The following is a 22537-nucleotide window of genomic DNA, read 5'->3' as shown; positions in this document are numbered from 1 at the left end:
ATTGATTGTCGAAATTGATTACAAATTATTTTTTGATTGAATATTTTTTCACTACAAGCTGTAATATAAATTATTGTACTGTCACTTATAAATGTACAAGGAAAAGTTATATTAAAAAAATTAAAAATAAAGAAAAATTTTACAACATTTTGTGAAACTTTTATATTTTTTTGGGCTTGCATGTTTCTCGATTTCTATAGCGAACCGTTGATGTTGATTTATGATTATTTTTTAAGTTGTATTATCCGTAAAAAGATAATAATATTAGTTGGAAAATTAAACAAGTTTGTAAATAATGTTTTAATTGACTGGAAAAGAATACTTATCTAAGCAATCAATGGAATCTTAAGAAACTGGGTAAAATAAATAAGATTGTAAGACTTGTAAAGGTAAAGTATATATGTGAAGATATTTAAAGTCAAATATTAGTTTATGAAATAGTTAAGTTTGATTTATATATAGAAATTAAATTTTAACAGAATTGTACACTCAAGAAACTGCTAAAAAGGTACAATAGTTACAGAGTTAAGTAGATATAGCTAAAAATACATAAACGTATGTGTATAGATTTGTAGATATAACATAGAATAAATATATAAAGTTGCAAGTTAAAAGATAAAAACAAGTAGCTCATCATCAGCTTTTTTCTCTCGTCTTGCCCTCGGCTCGTTTGACTTTACTTGGCTTGACTCACAGCTTTTGGCTGACTGACTGACTGACTGATTGACTGACTTACTGACTGAGTCGCTTGATTGTCTGGCTCTCTGTCTGACACGCTGCTGTGGTGTGTTTGGTAATCAAATCTAGGTGACCTAAATTGCATTGACCCAGTTTACAAGGCAGCTACTCGAGCCACCCTACCGCAAAAAAAACCCCCCTCACAAAACAAACAACTCACATTTCGTACTAAGTGCAGATGTGTGTGCGTCCTTTGGGATCAAATTTACACTAACAACAACATTTAGAACTACAATATTAAAGGGTATATACATGTACATATATTAAGTGGTGCAAGAGGGATGTCTTGTTATACAGGGTATATACAATTTGAAATTAGCCGCACGCGCAATGCAAGCAACTCGAGACTTGTTTAATGGCTCTGAGTTTTAAATTTTCATATTAAAATAAGCCAAGTCATAAAAGCAACAACGACTTGATAAACAATTGTAGTGCTGTAGTTGTTGTTGTTTTTAGTTGTACGTGGAATGTTTTACGTGAAGGACATTTGACTAAAGCTGCAATGACAAATGCACTTCATATAGTTGATGACGTTGTTGTTCAACTTGTTGCTATTGTTGTTGCTCATGTTATTGTTGACGATGTCATGGGGACAATCTTAACTTTTGACTATATAATTAAGATAACTAATTAAACATAAAATAGAAGGTTGCAACTATTTTGCCAAAGAATACAAAGACAGGCTATGCTTAAAATTTAAAAGGATTTAGCTAAATTGAAATAAGATTATTGCCACTTTAACTTGACAGATGCTTTTTTTATTTTAAATATGTTATTTTCTTTTAATTTCAACTTGATATCCTGCCAATTTCATAAAGATTTATTGATAAATATCACAGTCACTTAAGCTTGAAATCGTTTTTATGATCGTCTGAAAGATATTTTATCTATGCCCTTACTCACCTCTTACACAATTTAGGTCGCCACGTCATAATCAAACTTTGCGACCATATGGCACCTCGATTGCACATAAATGTACTTTCCCTAAAAAGGAAAACGGGGATCACAAGTTGAAGTAAAGTAAAAAAACGTGAAATAAAATATGAAACAAAAACATAATATGACGAACAAATTAAAATTGAACGTAAAATTAATGAAATTGATTGGAAAAATGTACAAATTTAGTCAACGTCGCGACAGATGGAATAAAACAAAATACAAAATGGAATTAAAGGCATAACAACAACAAAGCTACAACAACTCTTAAAACAACTGGAGAATCTACAAAAGAAATAAATGTTTTTCAAAATAAAACATGAAGAGTCAGCTAAAAGGTTTTAAGCAATATACAGATACTCTATCTACTGAATTTTACATCTGGTAAATTCAATCACGTTTATTTTGTTGTTTTGTTTTAAATTGTTATTATTATTAGAATTGACATTTGCATTATTATTAGAATGAACATTTGTATAATCATTAGAATAACCATATGTATTAGAAGTTGCATTGGCATTATTATTAGAGTTTTAATTTTTATTATCATTAGAATTAGCATAGGAATCTATCCCATAAAAATTATCTTCTTGTTAATAATCTGGGCTATGGCAGTGCTGCAAATTACAAGTTTTATCTGCACCTCAGAGAGAAAATCTGTTACTTACCGTCTGACAAAATAGTAAGACTTTCTGGAAAGGGTAGAGGTACAACAAAAAAACCCAGCAATAAATACAACTCAATAAAAAAAAAACGAAAGTGCGTGCGATGAATGAGCAAAATTGCGCAAACGATCGTCACATTCACGTATTTAACATTGTCGTTGTGTAGTTGTTATTGCTTTTTACGCATAAAAGCTGCCAAAAATATCACGCATAATAAAGTTCCAAAGGCGGCAGAGCGACCGAGTGAGAGAGGAGAGCGAACACAAATACATGAGAGTGCGTAAGTGTGTGTCACATTTTCAGCATTTTTTGTTGGGTTAGGTTCAATACTGTGTGCGTATTTGCGTGTGTGTGTGTGTGAGGTGCGTGCGAGGCGTGAATTGTTTTTGTTGCTTTATTTTTTGTATTTGCATTGTTTTTGACTATTGCGACTGCATGTGTGTGTGTGTGTGTGTGTTCGCTGAAGCGTTGCCGTGTGGGAATCTCTCGTTGTGGTTTGTTCATTGCTCAAGGCAAAAACAAAGAAAAAAGCTTCATGTGCCCCTCTCGCTCTCCTACCTCTCTCTCTCACTATCTCAACGCGCTCTACGCAGGGTGCTACGCAACTAACGCAAAGTGAGAGCGAGAGGGAGATAACTGGTGAGACATTTGTATAAGTCTCTTCTTTAGCTTTTTCGTTTTCATTTTCATTATTTCGTGTTGGTTTTTTTTTGTTTCTGTGTCGATTGCGTTGTTGAATATTTCCACTTTGTTTATATAATTTTAATCAAAAAAAAAAGAAGCAGTAAAGCATTTGTATGTATGCATGTGCATGTGTGAGTGTATTAGTGTGTGTGTCTGTGAGTACGTAAAAAGCTTCAACGTTTTGAATAAAGTAGGTTAGTGGGTCACCATATCTAACAACGGGGCAGCAACAACTGCGACAGCGACGTCAGCGTCAGCGTTGTCAGCAGCCAGACGAAGCAAATTTTTATATATTTATTTCTTTTTTTTATTATTTATATGTATACTTTACAATTTTTGCTGTTGTTGCTGCTGCTTCTTTAAAGATTTCAAGTTGTATCCATTTTGCTTTAATTTGTCTGGTCTCGTTTTCTTCTTTACTCTCTCTCTCTCTGTCTCTCTGGTCTTCTCTGTCATATTTGTTCTTATTCCGCTTTAACTTGTAGTGCAAAAATTTTGTTTATAAATAGTTTTTGGCATTTTAATCGTTTATTTTCATTATTTTGGATGTAAAAATTGTGATTGTTTATCATTTGATAGATTTGTGGCAACTTTGAAAGCATTTTGTGGTTACTTTTTAGAACTTGCCACAGAATAAATATACAAGCAAATATTGTTTACTAATTATGTTTTAGGTCGTATAAATAGTAAAGTAAAATTTTTGTTTAATAATGCACTTTGAAGCTGTTTATATTACCAAAACTAAAATAATATTTCGATTTTGAGAGATTTTTAGAGTAAGAAGAGCGAAATTTTATAGAAATAAGGACTTAAAACGATTTAATTAGCTAATAAAATATTTTATCTTATAGTTGGATAGTTTTTTTCTTTCATTTTAATCAAATACCATTTTTATTCTGCCACAGAAATCTATGTATGTTAGGTTTTAAAATATTGTTCTATATTTGAATAGCGTTTCTCTCTTATAAACAGTTTAAAAATACATTTTTTTCATCAAATTTCATCAACTAATTTTTATAATTTTCTCCAGATTAGATAGATTCGCGTTGTTTGCCAAAGATAAGACTTTATCTACTTTAAATTTCACGATATTTATTTGTAACCTGATAGAAAACCCGTTTACATCTTCAGATTCATATGTACAGCAAGTGTAAATGAATAACGAGTGTTCACAAAGCGAACATAAACACGAAAATGAATATACAAGCATAAATATGTTGGCAAATTGAATACATGGAAAATCTTTGTCATTTCTTATCTTTTATCATATTTTATTTCCATTGTACATTGTATTCACGTTTGCTAAACAAATAAATAAATAATGTTAATAAATTTTACATTATGAATAAAAAACAAAGACACAGACATTTGTATTATTTAAATGCTTAATGCTAATTATTAAAATAAATACAAAAACAATAGGAAATGTGCCTAATTAGACTGACAAGGCATTTTTGTTTGGAATTTGTTGCTATTGTTGTTGGTTATTTGGACTGCAGTTGCCTTGGGCCTTAAACAATAATTTAAAAAAAAAAACACCATATTTTTTAGGTTTTTATGCAGATCTTCAAATAAATACATGTTTGAATTGATTTTTTGCTGCTTTTTTGCTATGCTCTTTACATAGATAGTTAAAGAGGGTATTATAAATTCACATTGTTAGATTTAATACTTAGAACGATTCGAAAACTATGTGTATCCAGATCAAGGTTTAGCATCTCAATTTTAAAGTGAAACTGGCTAAAGAAATAACTTGTTGTTATTTTAATCTGTAATTAGAAATATTTTTTAATAATAGATATTTTAACACTTAAAATTTTTAAAAATATTTAATTTAAAGCAATACATAAACCTAAAAATTCGCCTGTAAGCGCATTAACACTTCGACTTGGTAAAATAAAAACATAGTTATTCATTCTTGTTTTTTTTTTTTTCGTTATTCATTTGTAGGTTTTTGGCACAGAAGCAAATTGTTAAAATTCCAATGATAACTCAGCAAAAGCTTGCATAAATTAATTTCATTATGTATTATTAATATAAGATTTATGAATTGAGCTGTCAAATATTTTAAAGATTACGTATGATAGAAAATGGGAGTACGAAAAAAAAGGGAGGTTGCTGGTAGTTAAATAATACTTAACATTAATTTACAAAATAAACATTTTTAGAAAAGTTATTATGATAAAGACAACTGAATCACAGCGAAATCAATATATATTTTTTTTAGTTGTTTTGGTTTTTAGGCAGGTTTCAAAAAATCTTATCAATCAATTAATATAATTCAGTAAACTTTTCGGATTTAAATATTTGCAACATCTTCTAATTTCATTCTGTCAAAATTTTGCGTATTGATTTTAATTTGAGTTGATGTGAAAAACGAAACATTCAACGTAAAAAATGTATATTTTATTAAATGCTTTAATATAACAGAATATAATAGCATCAAGCCTGTACAAATCTTTTAACGCCTTTTTAAAGGAAAAGGTTTTTTTATTTTTAATTAAAACGAAACGGCAAAACAATATTTTTAATTAAGCCGCATTCGCGATTCGCATTGGCGACCCACATCCTGGCCAGCGTCAAATCCACAAAACAAATGCCCAACCCCTGCCTGCTTTAGTACTGTATCCATTTCTTCCACTCATTTGTCTATACGCACCATCCACCCACCCACCCAACCACCCTATAAAAGCAGGCATTGCAATGCTGCCTCTCTGCCCCCCGCTCTGCCCCGCCCCCTGTAGTCAAGCCACCAACGCTGCTGCTGCAATTGTTTTTGTGGCCTCGTGACCTAGTTTCGAGCTTCGTCAACTGCAACGACGTCGATGACAGAGCAGCGACGCGGCGTCGACGTCGCCGTTGTCGTCTCTGTTGACGCGCGTGTGAGACGTTTATTTGAATTGCAGTGTGTATTTTTATTTTTATTTATTTTTTTTTTTTTCACAAACCGAGAAAAAACTATAATAAAAATGCATGCCATAATAATTAAGTATTATTAAATCGAGCAAAAGAACAATAACAAACAGCCACAGAGATAGGGAAATAGAGAGAGAGAGAGAGAGAGAGAGAGAGAGAAAAAAAAGAAATACAGATAGTTTGGCAGAGAAAGAAAAGGAGAGAGAAGGAATGTGACATTTTTATTACGATTGTAGGGGATTAGTCATCAATTAGCATATTGAGGGGAAAAAAAGGGTGGAAGATGAGCGAAAGCAAGGGAGAATGAGTAGAAAAGAAAAAGAAAACTTTTTACGACCAATGGGAAACAAAGCAAAGATATTGAAATTAAATGTGTGTATATAAGTCAAGATCATATGAAAAAGGTAGTCAATATATAATGAATAAAAGTATTTAAATTTAAGATAAAGAGAAAATAAAGCTGAAAGAACGGCAAGTTATAGTATAGAGATCATAAAATACAATATAATGAATTGATGAACAAAATGTTGATAAAGCTTAATAAACAAAGTTCTCAATAAATGTGCTTATTTCTGATATACAGAATACACTAAATGGAAGATATCATTACTTAGTTTACAGTGACACAAATCGTTAAATGAAACACTAAAAAAAATGTAATTTGCCTTCAAATTTCAATAAAATTGTTAAAATAATCCCCAAAATCGATATAATCAATTTGGAAAAATCTAACTAAGCTCTTAAGCCTCAAATGCCCAGCCCTTGAAATCATCTAAGAATTGACCGTAGATAACGAATATGAACTACCATTTCTTGTGAAAAAATCAATGTAATTTATAATGAATTCAAAAGTTTTATTTTTGTATAATATAATAAAAAAAGTCCATATTCTTTAAATCAATTTTTTATTGATAAATTTAAACAATGTATTGTAGAAACTGCAATTTACATTAAGTATAAATTTTTAAATATCTTAGTCAAATCCGCTGTATTTCTTCTCTGATATTGACATTATTAATTATTAACAGCAACTGCAGCTGTTAAATATCAGACTCTGAACTGCAACTCTTTATGTTGATAGAAGACAACAAGACACCAAAAAAAAAAAAGTGAGAAACAAAAAAAATGAACAAAAAGAAGAAGAATAAGAGGAGGCAACTGAAGCAGCACGCGACAATTAAAACTGCAAGCGCAGTACAAAACGGAGGCCGCACCTGTTACGATTTCGATATTGACAACGACAGACAAATAGACAGACAGTCATATCGACATATCGAAAACATCAGCGTCAACGAGATCTACAAAATAAAAAAGTAAATACAAAAACAAAACCAAAATATATACTGAGTGATTTTTGTGTGGTCTGTGTCTGTGCCCATTTACAGAGCTTTTGTTGTTGTTGTTGTTGTTGTTGTTGTTGTTGTTGTTGTTGTTGTTGTTGTTGTGTTGTAGCTGACCTCAATTGCAATGAGTGCTAATAAATAAAGAAACAAAATTATATACATATGTATGTTTGTATGTATAATATAATAAATATAAATATTGTATAATTTATATGCGTTAATTAATTTAATTAGCTACAACAAAATGCAAGCAAATGCGTAAAGTCGAGTTGTTGTTGTGTTGTTTGTGAGTCTAAATGCAATTTATTGCGCATCGCTCAGAATTGCACTCCATATATATATACATATATAGTTCTATACACACTCACACAAATGTAATACAAATCTACACGTTAAACTGACCTCCTCACAAAGGCAACGGCGACGACGGCGACGGCGAATTGCGGTCGAAACCGTCCCTGGGCGAGTATCTCTCACTGTATGTTATTTGTGTGTGTGTGTGTGCATGTATGTATGTATGTGTGCGACGCGCGCACAAAAGTGTGTCAAGGTTTTTTGAATAATATTTTGTGCAGCGTTAACGTTTACGTATAAAAGCGACGCTAGCGTCGAAAGCGTCAGCAGAGCAGCAAGCAGCGACAACAAGCAGCGACAGCGTCACCCTCCCGCCGCCCCCTTAGACACAGCGCATTTCAAGCTTTTGATTTGTTGCTGTTGTAATCGTCGCCTCTGTTTTTTTTTTTTGCTGCGCTCTCTTTTGTATAGCTCTCTCTTTGTATTTGTGCGCTGCTCATTTTGCGTTGTCTCATCGCTTTATATGTATGTACATATATAGTATGTATGTGTATATATTTTTTAAGTTTCATTTCGCTTGTATTTATTTTGATTTAATTGTGCATTGTAAGCTTATATTCATTTATTGTTGACTTTTGTGCTTTTGTATGAATTTAATTGAATTTTTTTCGCTTACATTTAAATGGGGTTTTATTTGTAGCTACATTTGCCGATCAGGCGATTCTTTACTGTTTATTACGTCTGATAAGCATAATTGTGTTAATGGGTTGCCAATGAAGCAAATGAGAAAGCAGGAGTTGTAATTAAGTGAGGTAGGTTCGAAATATAAGAGCGCAACTTGAGGTGAGTTTGTTGAGTTTAGGATGCGAGTTGAAACAGTAGTATGGTGACTAAAGGATTTAAAAGCTCTCAATAAGTTAAGAGATTGCTTAAACTGTGTTGTTGGCATTAAAATAGACTTTCATGAATATTTAAATAAATCAATTTTATTAAAAAAAGCCAAAGGGTAAGGGTTACCTTAATATAAGTCCATTAAATAAATAAATTTGATTACAAAATATATAGCATACTTTCGAGCGCGCTTCAATGAAACTCAGCTTATAAATGTTATTTAATAGGTCTGGTTATAGAGAAAAAGCTACACAGAAAAATACCAGGGAACTGAGAATAATAGTTATTAATAAAAATATTATATGAAAAGACTTAGAAGATTTTTACTATTTTCCTCACAAATTGAAGTCTTTATAGATTTTAATTCAAAAAAAATTTCAAAAACTCTTGTAAAAAAATAAAAATCAATTTAAATTATTATTTAAAGTCTGTTTTTGAAAAAAAACCACAATTTTACTTAATACTCTTTATGCATAAAATAGAAATTGATAACAACAATACCTCTCAATTTTCTTAATTGATCTAATTGAATATACAAGTTCTTTGTTTTAACTAGAAGATTCTGGAAAAAAATCAAGAATTTTTGTAGCTGAATATTAGAATAATTTTTTACAGTGTACTCGAGTGGCAACACTAAACAGGCCTACAAGCTGTCTACTTAACTTGATTATTTATGGGCGCCATTTTCGCAACCAAACAAAAGGAAGCAGAAGAAAAGAACCCGACAAACATTTTATATGCAAACAAGCACGTGTATCTATGTGTGTGACGTGTGCTGTACACACTTAGAAACAGATGTACACATGTTAAAAGAAGCGGCAACCTCCACCCCCACCCCCAAACAGCCAGCGACACACGCGCCCTACTAAATTTCCCATTGACCTATTAACATTAAAGGCATAGGCAAAGGCAAAGGCATAAAAAAAACCCAACATACGTTGGCAGCCCATAAAAATAGAGTCGATGTCGAACCTATCCTAAGGCATTTGTTGTTGGAGTTCTTCGCTGTTGTCGTCAACCTACACCAACATGGCAACAGTTCTCCATTACAATGCACAGCGTAAGCCTCTACACTCTGGGCCCTGCCCCCAGCCCTCTGGCCTCAACCCCACAGCCCCGCCCACAGCGGCCTGCTTTATTAGTACACACACACACACACTCAGAAACACCACGCACATGCTCAGAGTGTCGCTCGCATAGGCATAAAAACGAAACAATACGAAATAAAACGTAACGAAACGAAATCGAAATTAATCTCTCTAACATAGACCTGAATCTGTATAACAGAAAAGTAGGTCAACTGTGGCAGCGAACGCCAGCAGCGACTGCGATGTCACACACATACAGCGCCACACTTTCACTTATTACATTATTCAATGATGCCAACCCAACGTCAAGCCCCAAAAAGCGCACCCAGGCGGCAGAGCAGTAGCAGCGAACAGCTTTGCCAGCGAGAGAGACAAACAAAGAAAAAAAGAGAGGGAGAGAGAGAGAGAGCGCATTCTGCATGCTGCTTATTTTACCTCTCGCTGCGCTCCATTTCCGACAATGGGGCGACAACGAAGCATGTGGGCGAAAACTTGTTCGTGCGCTCTCGTTTCGTCTCGCTCCCGCTCAGCCGGCGCCGCTGCTGCGCTTGCTGCCGCTGTCGGCGTCGCTGTCGATTATTTCATATTGAAAGCAAAAGTGATCAGCAATTTGTGAGAGAGCCAACAATTTGCCGCTCTCTGCTGCTTGCGTTTGTATGAGTGCGTGTGTGTGTGTGTGTGTGTATATGTAAGTATTGTTGCTGCCGCTTGCATTCGTTGCCGTTGTCGTCGTTGCACACTTCAAACCTCTTCCCTTCTGTCGCTTCGTTGCCGACCAACGTGTGTAAACCGGCACGTCAATTAAGCTTGAGAAGCAGCGCAGCAGCGGCGTCGCCAAGCTGGGGAAAAATGTTACAAGGTTTCGTTTCAGGTTAAGACGAGTTTTTTTTTGTTTTTGTATAATTTTTGTGTTTTTTGGGTTTCTTGTTGCCATTTGTTGCTGCTGCTAGTTGTTGTTGTTATTGTTATATTTGTGGTTTGAGTTTTGAGCACAAAGTGTAGGTATATACACATGTATGTATGCACATATGTATTTATGTAAATAGGTATGTACATTTTTCGTTTTCTAAATTTAGCTGCCGCTTGTATTTCTTGTTGTTGTTGAGTGTGTGTTTGTGTTTTTTGTTTTGCTTCGTTTCGCAGCGGTTTAATAAAAATGATAATGATGTTGCTGCTGCTGATGATAATGATGATGATGATGATTATCATGATGGTGACGTGCGTCCGTCGTCAAATAAGTGACCTGCCTCATTTGAAAATTGTTTGCGGGCGACGATAAACGGGATGCACTGGAATATCAGCTGGAAAGAACTGGAAAGAGAATCAATGGGAATAATGGAAACAATGAGAATGAAAGCTTTAATAGGGTTATAAAGGATTAAGTCAAGCGGAGCAGTCAAGGAAAAAAATTAAGTTAGGATTCTTTAAGAATTTCTGGCATGCAACGATGGGAAGAACTGGAAAGAGAGTCAATGGAAATAATGGGAACACTGAATACCGATTTAAACCAAATCGGCAGAATAATCATCTGGGATGCTCTTTTACATGCTGACCAAAACATTTACCCTCCTTATATTAATATATTATTTTAAGTTTCCAAGTTTCATTGAAGTTTATTTATTTACATTGAAAGCTCCTTAACAGTTAAATACTCTCTGTTATTATTATCATATGCATATTTAACTCTAAGCTGACTTTAAAAAAGCTCCAGCATATTTTTGAAAACTCACTTTCAGCTAATTTAAGCAGCTATTTTAAAGCTTAAAGCCTTCTTAGAATATGTCTACAGTTTTACGCTTAATTTACGCTACCACATGGCATCAGTTCCATAGAAAAAACCCAACAATTGACCCAAAAAACTCAACAGCAGCAACAACAACGACAACTACAACATTAACGACAACGACAACAATAATAATAAGAAACATATGCCCAAAATTGTAGCTTACGAAATTTGTCGTTTGTTGTTGTGTACCTAAAAGTCCCGTAACATTTGGCAATCTACACATAAATTAAAATCAACCACACTTAGTCAACCTCCGGTTTACCTGTGTGTGCCCCCTCTCCTCACCTTCCCGCCACCCTTCCTTCCCTTGTCACAGAGTTTAGCCACCTACAAAGGAATTCAACAAAGTTTCCAGAATTAAATCGCCAAATATAAAGAGTAAGCAACAACAAAAAAATAACTGTAGATTGCGTAAAACGCCAAAATAAAAAAAACAAATAAAAATAAAAATAAAACGGCAACTGGCAAACGGAAAAAATTTAAACAAAAATAAATAAACAAAACCTTTGGCGCCTGAAAACCAACGAAAAACCAAATGACCACAGCCCGAAATTCGAATCTGAAACCAAAACCGAAACTGAACCAAACCAAAAAAAAAATAAATAAATAAAACAAAACAAAAAAATGCAGTCAAACAACAACAGCAACAACAAGAACTGAGATTTTCGACTTGAATTCTGCGCACGTTCCAAGCAAATTTTATACGTTTAATGTTTTATTATGAAATTAAGCGAGCAACAACAAAACAGTTAAAAATAAAAACAACACAAAAAAAAACCTGGCAGATCCGTCTTTTTGTCCGTCTGACCGACAGAGTCCAAAGCTCGCAAGTTGAAGTCGAATTCGAGTTCGAAGTCGAAGTCCGAGTTAAAGTTGAAGTCGCAGGTCGCGTCATCGGTGCACCAACAAAACCCAAAAAGGCAACAACAACTCGAACAGCAACAACAAAATCAAAAATAATTGTTGCCTGTCCGTTTGGTACCACACGACATTAACATTTGTGCCACCAGCGCCGACAAAACGCATGCTCATTTATTTAGCTTTGTTTTTTTGGCAGTCAACCAACAAAAATGTCGAAATTGCTCCAAGAAGAAGGTTAATTGGTTTAATTTCGGAATTAAGCAATAACACATAGACACGAAAGGAAGAAGTAACATTAAATTAAAAGAAATACTTACAAATGAAAAAGCTAAACTAATAGAAGACAATGTATTCAAAATACACACGAAAAGAAATATGAATTACAAATGGAAATAAAAATATATATTTATAATATATAAAAATAAATTTAAATTCCTTGATCATCAGGATATTGTTCTTCGTTATTATTTATTTTCTTTCGTTATTTGAAAAGCTTACAAAAATTAAATGATAAAAAAAATGTTGAAAAAGATACCAAAATGCAATAAAAAAGTATTACATAAACAGCGTCATGAAATGAAGTTCAAATAACAGATAGAATAAGTGAAAGATTTTATAATAGATAATGTTTGCATAAAAAAAACGATATTTATTACTTTAACTATTTTTCTAAATTGACAAGATAAAGAAAAAGGATTAACAGAAAGAAAATTATAAAATAAAAGCGATTAAACTGAAGTAAAACAAATTGAATAATATAAAAAATAAACAACTGCATAAATTAGATAAGCTTAAGACGGAGGATGCAAAAAAAAGAAAACAAAATGCCTATAACAAAAAAGGAGAAGAAAAGATTTTGTAAAAAACCCGAACAAACCCGATAAATCAAATTATAAGGTCTTATAAATTAAATAGTTTTGAATAATTCAATAAGATATATACTTAAATATAACTATAATAATTAAATTATAATTCAAGTATAATTCCTGTGTTTTTTTTCTGTTGCTTAAGTTGCTCCGTAAAGCTGTCGATAGTTGTTACGTTTTCGATTAATAGTATTATAGTTTGTAGTACGTGATTAAGTATACGTAGTAATGTAAAAATATATTGAAATACCGACAACTCGGTTTTCACGGGAGCGATTATCGAGTTTTTTAACTCGATGATTTTTTTGACGAACTATCGAGTTGATTTAATCGATTTACATGAAAAATCGACAACTCACTGGGGCTTGCTCATCGTAGTTAATTTGCAGAATTAAGTTTAGTCGTTCAATTTTTGATGAGCGTACGTAGTAAATAAACTACAAAATTTTCAAAGCTTGATTTGGGCATGAAAACGATGCAAGAAAAATAAGATTTCTAATAGAAGTTCGCGTGTATTTTATGATTACAATTGCGTTTTAAAATACAAAATTTTTTTTTTTGGAAAATTCGATATTTGCAACTTGATCTACTATTTTCCTCGATACTAATTTTAAGCGATTTTCTAGTTCGATATAAAACTCGATCTAAATTTTGGATTTCCATCACTAAGTATACGTAATGGCTTACTTAAATATAACGTACACGTAATTTTTTTGTTCATAATATTAACTTCATATCACTCAATTAAATTTTGTCGCCTGTGCAAACATTGTTGTTTTTGTTGCCAGAGCTGCCAACTCGCGATTGACAAACAACTGTCGAAAAAGTCATTGCGCATGCGCGCACAAGTCAAAGGCAACAGCCAAAAAAAAAAATAAAAATTCAAAAAAAGATATATAACAAAACTGAAACCGAAACAGAAACAGAAACATAAAATAAAACGAGAACAAGCAACGGACTTAAAGTTAACAGATCTTTTCTTAGCTTGGTAAGAGGAGGAAGGGCAAGGGAATGGAAGGGGAGGGGAAGCGAGGGGAGCCACAGTTTTTTGGTTAGTCGCAGGTAAAACAGGCAAAAAGGCAGCAGGCAACAGTTATACAGCCATTTAAATGGAGTAGCGAAGTGGAAGCTGAAACTGAAGCTGAAGCTGAAGCTGCAAACGCAGAAGTAGGTCTCTCGTCTATACGTATCTTGTAGTTGAAGTATCTTGTATCTCGCATGCAAACCTGTTTTATTTTTTGGTATGATTCAAAATACGCTGAGAGTGAGAGTGAAATGTTGTGTGTGTGCGAGTGCTTGTGTGTATGTGTGTGTGTGTGTGTGTGTGTGTTGGGTGATTGCCACACACACAAAACGCATTGTGCTTTGTCATTACCTGCCTTGGTCATATGGAAGAGACGACCCTAAAGACTCCCAAGTCTTGAGTTGTTGTTTCTTATGTTTTTTTTTTGGGTTTTTTTCTTTTGCTACGGTCACGAACAAATTTGGAAGGAAATGAAAATTACCTTTGTTGTTTGTTGTGTATGTTGTATGTTGAATCTTCAGTGCGTTGTTGCAGTTTCGTAAGCAGGCGAAACTCATCGGCAGCCGCAACTAAAACAGAGGCTGAGGCGCCACAGCTAGTGATGTTAAAATACACATCCGAGCATCGATCCATGGTGATTTATTTCTTATTAATACAAAATATTTATATTTATTAAATTCTAAAAACTTTTTATAACTAAACAATTAGTTATAAAATATTTGTAAGCCTAATCGTATTTTCTTTTTAAATTTAAATTATTTAAATGACAGTTTTAAATCATTCCTACTAACTTTATCTTATTTTAAATTTATCGTCTGCTATTAGTTGACAGTAAGATAAATTTTGTTTATTAGGCATTAGTTCTATAAATTTTCAGTAGATGTTCTTTTGATCCATCAAAGAAATTTTTAGTTAAAAAATAAAAGATAAATAATTAATCAGTCTCTCCTATTTTTCGACTGTTTATTTTTACTTGACAAATTTTTTGATTGACGACTTGAAGTTTTTCAGTTCTCCAATTTTTTGAAACCAATATCAATATCGATATTCTTCTTGACTTTAGTCTCATCACTATTTAGTCCACAAGCATTGAAATTTTGTAATCTACAAACGTAAACGTGTTTACTTTGAGATACATATTCACGTGCAGCGTGCCTTCTGCTGTTGCTTCTTCTTTCTGCCTCCTCTGTTTCTGTTTTTTTTTGGTTTTTCTCTTTATCATTTCCAGTTTTTTTAGTTTTCAATATTTCAACTGCATTTTATTCCGTTGCGCGGGGTTTTCCCCACAACTCTCCGCATCTCCTTCTGCTCTTCTTGCTCCTCCTCTACCTCCTCCTCTGCACAATATGTGGCAATATTTTGCGGTCTCTTTTTTATATATTTTTTATTTTTGTAACTGCCCACAAGACGTTGCATTTTAATGGGTCGTCTTTTAGTTCCGTTCGCTTAGTTAAGGAATTGAACATTTTTTTTCTTTCATTTTTTGTTTCTTTGTAAAACGAGTGAAAGTTTCGTTTTTAGTACTCCTTTCAACGCAGCTGAACTTATATAATTGTTGTTTCTGTTTTTTTTTTTATGGGCAGGGCTCATCCTTATTTTGGGCTGCAGGCAGAAAATGTGGTTTTTTATGCCTGTTGCAAGTTACGTATACGCCGCGTTAATGGGGTCAGAATGTGGCATATGTGAATGTATGCCATAAAATACGACAGATTATTGACTACAAATACATAAAAGGGCTCAAATATGCTGGGATTGACTTCAAAAAATTAATTATATCTAAAAACAATCATTATATTAGAATATAAAAATGTAAAGTAATTAAAATTATCTGAAAATTTATTTTTTTCATTAATGTATATAAATAAATAAATAAAAAAATAATTTGTTTGCATTTCAATGCAATTTATTACTTGACTAAGTAATAAATATCAAATTACAAGGTATTAAAAGCTGTAAAAAATAATAAAATTATATATAATTTTTTAAAATGTAAATATAAATTATAAAGTAATATACTCAATGGGAAGATGATTTAAAAATTACAGTGCTCATTAATGATTAATTAACAGTTCAACTATATTGAAACATATTATCATATTATCTTAATGTATGCCAAACAATTTAATATATTATATATTAACAAAATGTTATAAGCTTAAGCGCAAATCATGCATATACCAAAAACTAAAATAAAAGTAAAACAAAACCTAAAAATGACCATAAAATAATTTAACAGACGATGCTGAAAAAGGCCAAAATAGACAATAAGCTTAAATTGAGAGCCAAGCAAAAAAAAAATATAAAAAAATCAACAACAACAATAGCAACGGCAACAGAAATAGGAAACGAAAACACGCCACATGAAAACCGTGTCATGAACAAATGCAACAACAGAAACCCACAACTAATTGAGACCAAAGAGACGCGCAACAACAAAAACAGCAATATAAAAAAAAATCAAGAAAAAAACAATAACAAAAATTGTACCAAGCGCAGCCGCCAACTTGGCAACAAGAAGCAAAAAAAAAAAAATAAAAAAACCGAAAAACTAATGAAAAATTCCCACTTGGGTAAATGAAGTAAAAAGTGAGTAACAATTACAAAATAGCAACAACAACTGCAACAACACAAGCTTTAAAGCGAAGCTTAACGCTTTCATAATATTGGTAGGTTTTTAACAGAGCGCTAGTACAACATCCGAAAAGAATGAGTCGTCGTCGTTTGTACCCACTGTTGTACAGTGGCCAAAAAGTTTCACTTTCGCTTTCAGCGCAGTTTGAATTTCAATGCAGCAGTAATAGCAACAACATCAAAAGGGGGGCACTAAGTCAAGCCAAGCAGAGCCAAAAGCAGCAAGTCAAGAGAGCAGCTCACAGAGAGACCAAACTGAAAGACAGAGAGCGAGAGTGAGAGCGAGAGCGACCGCGCGCATTGAAAGTGAAACTGGCTCCCACTCATACACACACAAACGCACACAAGCACACGTACAAGTGGCGCATACGTAATATCGCAACGTTTGCTGCTGAGAGCGAGAGTAAAAACGCTGCCTGCGCTAACAGCGCTGTCGCCGTTGCTGTCATCGACAACGCAGCAGCGACGGCAGCAGTCGCCGTCGCAGCAGCAGCGCTTTAGTGTATGGCGGGTATCCTCGCCGTTTGCTTGGGTTTAGTCAATCGAGATACGTGGTTGATGTTGGTCGTGTTTTTCGCATAGCAAATTAATCTACATACAAATAAATACAAATTAAAAAAAAAAATTGAAATAAATTTATAATTCTACATTGAGTATATGTTACATATGGTAAAACAACAACAACAAGAAGAAGAAAAGTGCTTACCAACGAAAATTGATTGTGTGTGCGTGTGTGTGTGTATAGAAATCACAATATATAAATTACGCTCGCTTTTGGCCTAAATAGCTAAAGATAACAAATGCAACAACAGTGCAACACTACTACAATACAATACATCCCAACCAACAATTGCAAATAACAAAAAAAACAAAACAAAAACAAAGAATTGCATTCGCTTCTTTCGACTTGTTCTTCCTCTTCCATCTGCAATATAACGGCAATTTGCACCCACTGCAGGAAACAGCCCCAGGATTATGTTCTCTCTGCTTTGGTGTCATTTTGTCAGTCCGCTGAGAGAGTGAGAGAGAGCAATGCATTTTTTTTTGTTGTCTAACAAAGTGCAATATTAAAAGAAAATAAAAGAAAACAGTAAGAATTCAAAAATTAAGTAATTAATGTGCCTGTGCGGCCAGTGTTGTGAAGCACCCAAAAAAAAATACTAAAGAAAAGAAGAAAACCAATTGAAATCATAAGTTTAAAATCAATTACAATTGTTGTTTCAACGCACACAATCAAAGCAAAAAGTTCTATAAATATATACAAAATAAGTTAAAGCCCTACCTCCTAAACCAGGCAACAAATTAACGCATACAAATCTATATGTAATCGTGTATCTTCTCACTCACCTCGTCAAAGTACCTGCAAAAAACACATCAGAAATTATTCAGAAAAATTATTCCAACTTGGATTTCTGTTGCAACAAAAATAAATAACTAAACGAATTTCGAATAATATTAAAATTTCAATAAATTAATTACACAACTGCATAAATACTAAAAACTATTTCTAAAAGTTAAACATAATAATTAACACAGTTTCCAAAATTGTGTAAAAATATTCAAAAAGTACTGCGAAATTTATTAAAATCTAAAGTTAAAAAAAACCAAGTAAATTTAAAAGTACAATTCTTAAACAATTACCAAATGCTTGAAAAGCATTAAAAAAATATATATTAATATAAGTAAACATTTTAAAACAAATAACTTAAATGTTTCATTGTTGCACCAAAAATGTTGCTTTTAAAAATCAATCAACAATTAAGTGCAAAAGCTAGACCACCGTATGTTAACAACAATAACCAACAGCAGCTGCAAAAGTTTAAATAAATACAAATATATAAACTACAAAATTGCAAACTAAAAGTATTTAAGAAGAAAACAAAAACAAGACGAGAAAAAAACAAATTATTCATAATAAAAATAAGCAATAAATTGTTGCTTAGATAAAAACCGTCCAAAATACTAATAAAAAAAAACATAAAAAAAAACAACAATAAGTGAAAATTATAATACAAAAAGTCCACTATAAAAAATTCCATGAAATGTTATTAGAAATGGATCAACAACAGGCGACTGTACAGTTTATATCGTCGCTGAATCTGTCGCCGTTTAGCATGCAGCTTGAGCAGCAGCAACCAGCGAGTCCAGCGCACAGCAACACCAACAACAACAACAACAGTACCAACAATAACAGTAGCAGCAACAACAACAACGATAACGATACAAATGCATTGAGCAACTCTGATAACGATTACAGCGCTTACACGTTGCAATTGAGCAATCATCAGCAACAACAACAGCAGCAACATCATACGCATCACCAGCAACAACAACAGCAACAGCAGCAACATTACCAACAGCAACAACAACAGAATATTGCCAACAATAATGCAAATGCAGCGAATCAATTCAATGCCTCTTCATATTCGTATATATACAATTTCGATTCACAGTATATATTCCCGACAGGCTATCAGGAGACCAACTCATCCCATTCGCAACAAAGTGGCAATGGAGCTGCTGGCAATGGCAATGCCAACGCTGGCAACTCTGGCCAACTATTGAATGGCACTGGCGGTGGCAGCTCTGGTGGCAACGGTTACATGTTGCTGCCACCAGCTGGTGGTGGTGGTGGTGGCAACAACTCTGCCTCTGGCGCCTCACACATGTCCGGCAATATTGGCAGCGGCGGCGGTGCGGGCGGTGGAGCGGGCACAACCGCTGGCAGTGGACATCATGGCGGAACGAGTGCCACATCCGGCGGTGGTGAAGCCATCGATTTCAAGCATCTGTTTGAGGAGCTTTGCCCCGTCTGCGGTGACAAGGTGAGTGGGTATCATTATGGCCTGCTCACCTGCGAGTCCTGCAAGGGATTCTTCAAGCGCACCGTTCAAAACAAAAAGGTCTACACATGCGTTGCGGAGCGTTCCTGCCACATTGATAAGACACAGCGCAAACGCTGTCCATACTGTCGATTCCAAAAGTGCCTCGAGGTGGGCATGAAACTGGAGGGTAAGTCCAAAAATTTATACATTTTAACATTTTTATGTAATTTAAGTAAACTATGGTATCACAGTTAAAGTAATCTAAAAATTAAAAAAGATTATATATTTAAATCTTTTGCACGACAAAATTATCTCAGCTATGTTGTGTGAAAATTTCAGATTTCTATGTAGGTCTTATGGTCAGTCATTAAGTTGTCAAGTATTTTATATATATATTAATATATGTCCTACAAAAATGACTAAACAAAATAACATTTTTGAGTTTTTATTATTATTCTAAAAATTTCAAACATCTTCAAATTTACGTTTTTACCATGGACCCAATTTCTGAATGCCTAACTGAACAACTTTTCGTTGTAAAATGTATCAAAATTAATAGCTTTTTTCATTTAAAACTAATATTCCTAAAACACACAATTATTCAAATATACTTTTAAGCTCTTCCTAATAATTTTTTAAGTATTTATTCCATTTAATTTTTACCCGTTCTCATTTGCCCATAAAGAAAAAAATTACCTAGATTAAAGCTGTCAGAAACATTTATTTCAACCAAAAAGTTTCTTTTAAAATTGCAATTTTTGGTAGACTATTAATATTTTTAAACTGCTGTAGAAACCTATTTGCTAGATATGATTTTTGAATTAATCAGTTGATATTGCTAGTTAAAATTCATTGTATACTAGATTTAATAGTATAAAATAAAAATAAAATAAATAAAAAATGTTCTTCCTACAATTAGCTTCCTTTTATTTAAATACTAGCATACTTTTATTTTTTACATACTCTTAAATGTGTTCTGGTCTTTTCGATAGCTTTTAAAGCTAATTATTCTCTTAACACGCACTTCAAATCAGCCTTGGTGCATGGAAATGTATTTCCCATTGACCCTCAAATTGTTGACAAACATTGCGTATAAGTGATATGTTTTGACCCTGTCGCGAAGAAGGCTTTTTAATATGCAATGCAGCTCGACAATGTGTTTTTGATATTTCTTTATCTATTTTGTCAGTTTCACTTGCAACATTCTAGTGAATAATTTGTTAACAGCTTTTTTTAACTGTGAATTTTACTTGGAGTATTCTATTGTCATACATTGCGTATGAGTAATTTTTGATTTTATAGTATTGAATTCACGTTTTGTGGTGAAATTTGATTGAATTTCCGCTTGTTGAAGGTAGAAAATATAATAAGATGATTCTGTAACTCTTTTGGTATTTCTTTTGTATTTAAAAAAAGGTTTTTTGGTATTTTTACATCGAATGATTAAATTTCCATGTCAGTTTTACTGTCAAATTTGATATGTTGCATTGTTGTTACTTGTTAAAGTCGTTATTATCTAGTATACAAAGGCTATACTAACTATATAAACGTATGTATAGTATATAAAGTCAGTATGACAGGCAGCGAACGAAACGCGACCAAAGAAATTAAATCGATATTCTTTATTATTTATAAATGCACAAGAACAAAAACAAACACACACAAAAAACAGAATGAAAAGCTAACAGAAAACAGCAAACTCAACGAAATCAAGTAAGAACTCTCTGTTTAGCTCTAGGGAAATTGTTTTTCTTTTCGTAATATGAAACTTTGAGTGGCCCCAAAGCGGCTGCTTATCAAAAAGGGCTTAGCAATTAAACACAAATTATTTAAGTGTATTTGTAAATTATTAAAAAATCGACAGCTTTCGGTTAAATTTTCGCCTCATTTCACGACTCTTGTGACACATCGTCGGAATTATTTATAAATTGGATTAGCGTACGTATTCCAGACCTATCCCAAGTTTCTCCAAAAATAAATAAAAATATTTGCAAACTGCTGACTTTGTTATATTAATAACTCTTGAGTTAAAAACGGGGTATGTCAGTTTGAGCAAGTGTATGTCACACGTATTTTATGCTATTAATGTTGGTACAGAGATACATAGAATTTTCTTATTTTAATTCCCCCACTCTACTCTCAGCTTATAGTCTTGAAAATTTAAATAAATTTTTGTTAACACTTACTTTAAAAAACCTACACATTTCATAACAGTTGGATAATTAATAAAAAAGTTAAATAATGTATATATATCTCCTAATGCAAATGTGTGCAAAAAAGTATCTTAGACCAGTTTACAGGGTATTTCATAGTAAGTTCCCTCTTTTTTTTTGTGCATTCCCTATTTCTTTATGAAGTGAGCCAGAATTGTTGATTTTGCGCTCATTCTTTTTCTCTCATTCCCATTCTTTCTCTAGCTTTGTGTTTATGGAACAAGTAAATGTATTTCATTGTTGTTATTGTTGAGGAATGTATTTTATTTATAAATTTTAAATGTTTGTCTCAAATGCGATATGAATATTTAAACATAATTAAGCCTAATATTTAATTTTAAACTTTATCTTTGTTTAATTAATTTGCTATTTTTCAAGATTTTTCTTTTCAATTAATCATCTTCATCTGCTTTCTGTTCTTGATTTTCTTGTGTTTCTTTTTTAAAAATACCTGTTAAAAACTTTTATTTTGTTTTATAACATTTATTATATTTTTCTTTTGTCTTTACGTTGCGCTTGTTAAACAGTTTTTAGTACTTTTCTTCCCAGCATCCCTTTCGCCTGCTCACCGTGCTGAGCTTAAGTAAAGGCCCATACGCAAGCCAGTAAAAATAAAACTTTTGCTTTCGCTGCACGCGCCCACAAAGACGCACACTCACAAAACAAAACATACATACATCAGATTACGTACGTGCCAATATATATGTGAATGTATTACATACATAATTGTATGTGTAATATGCATACGTACTAACTTGTGTACATTTAATACATGC

General features: G+C 32.9%; 1 protein-coding gene across 1 annotated transcript in view; it reads left to right on the top strand.

The window, feature by feature from the left end:
- LOC117787729 (nuclear hormone receptor FTZ-F1) overlaps window positions 1-22537 on the top strand; it is a 50515-nt gene that overhangs the window by 15339 nt on the left and 12639 nt on the right. The window contains exon 3 of the mRNA XM_034626329.1: window positions 19193-19735. Within this exon, the coding sequence (XP_034482220.1) occupies window positions 19193-19735 (543 nt within the window). The remainder of the gene's footprint in view (window positions 1-19192; window positions 19736-22537) is intronic.

Source organism: Drosophila innubila (assembly GCF_004354385.1).
Source record: "Drosophila innubila isolate TH190305 chromosome 3L unlocalized genomic scaffold, UK_Dinn_1.0 0_D_3L, whole genome shotgun sequence".
In the NCBI taxonomy this organism is placed as follows: Eukaryota; Metazoa; Arthropoda; class Insecta; order Diptera; family Drosophilidae; genus Drosophila; species Drosophila innubila.
Note: the sequence above shows the minus strand (reverse complement) of the source record. Positions and strands in the feature narration are given on the sequence as shown.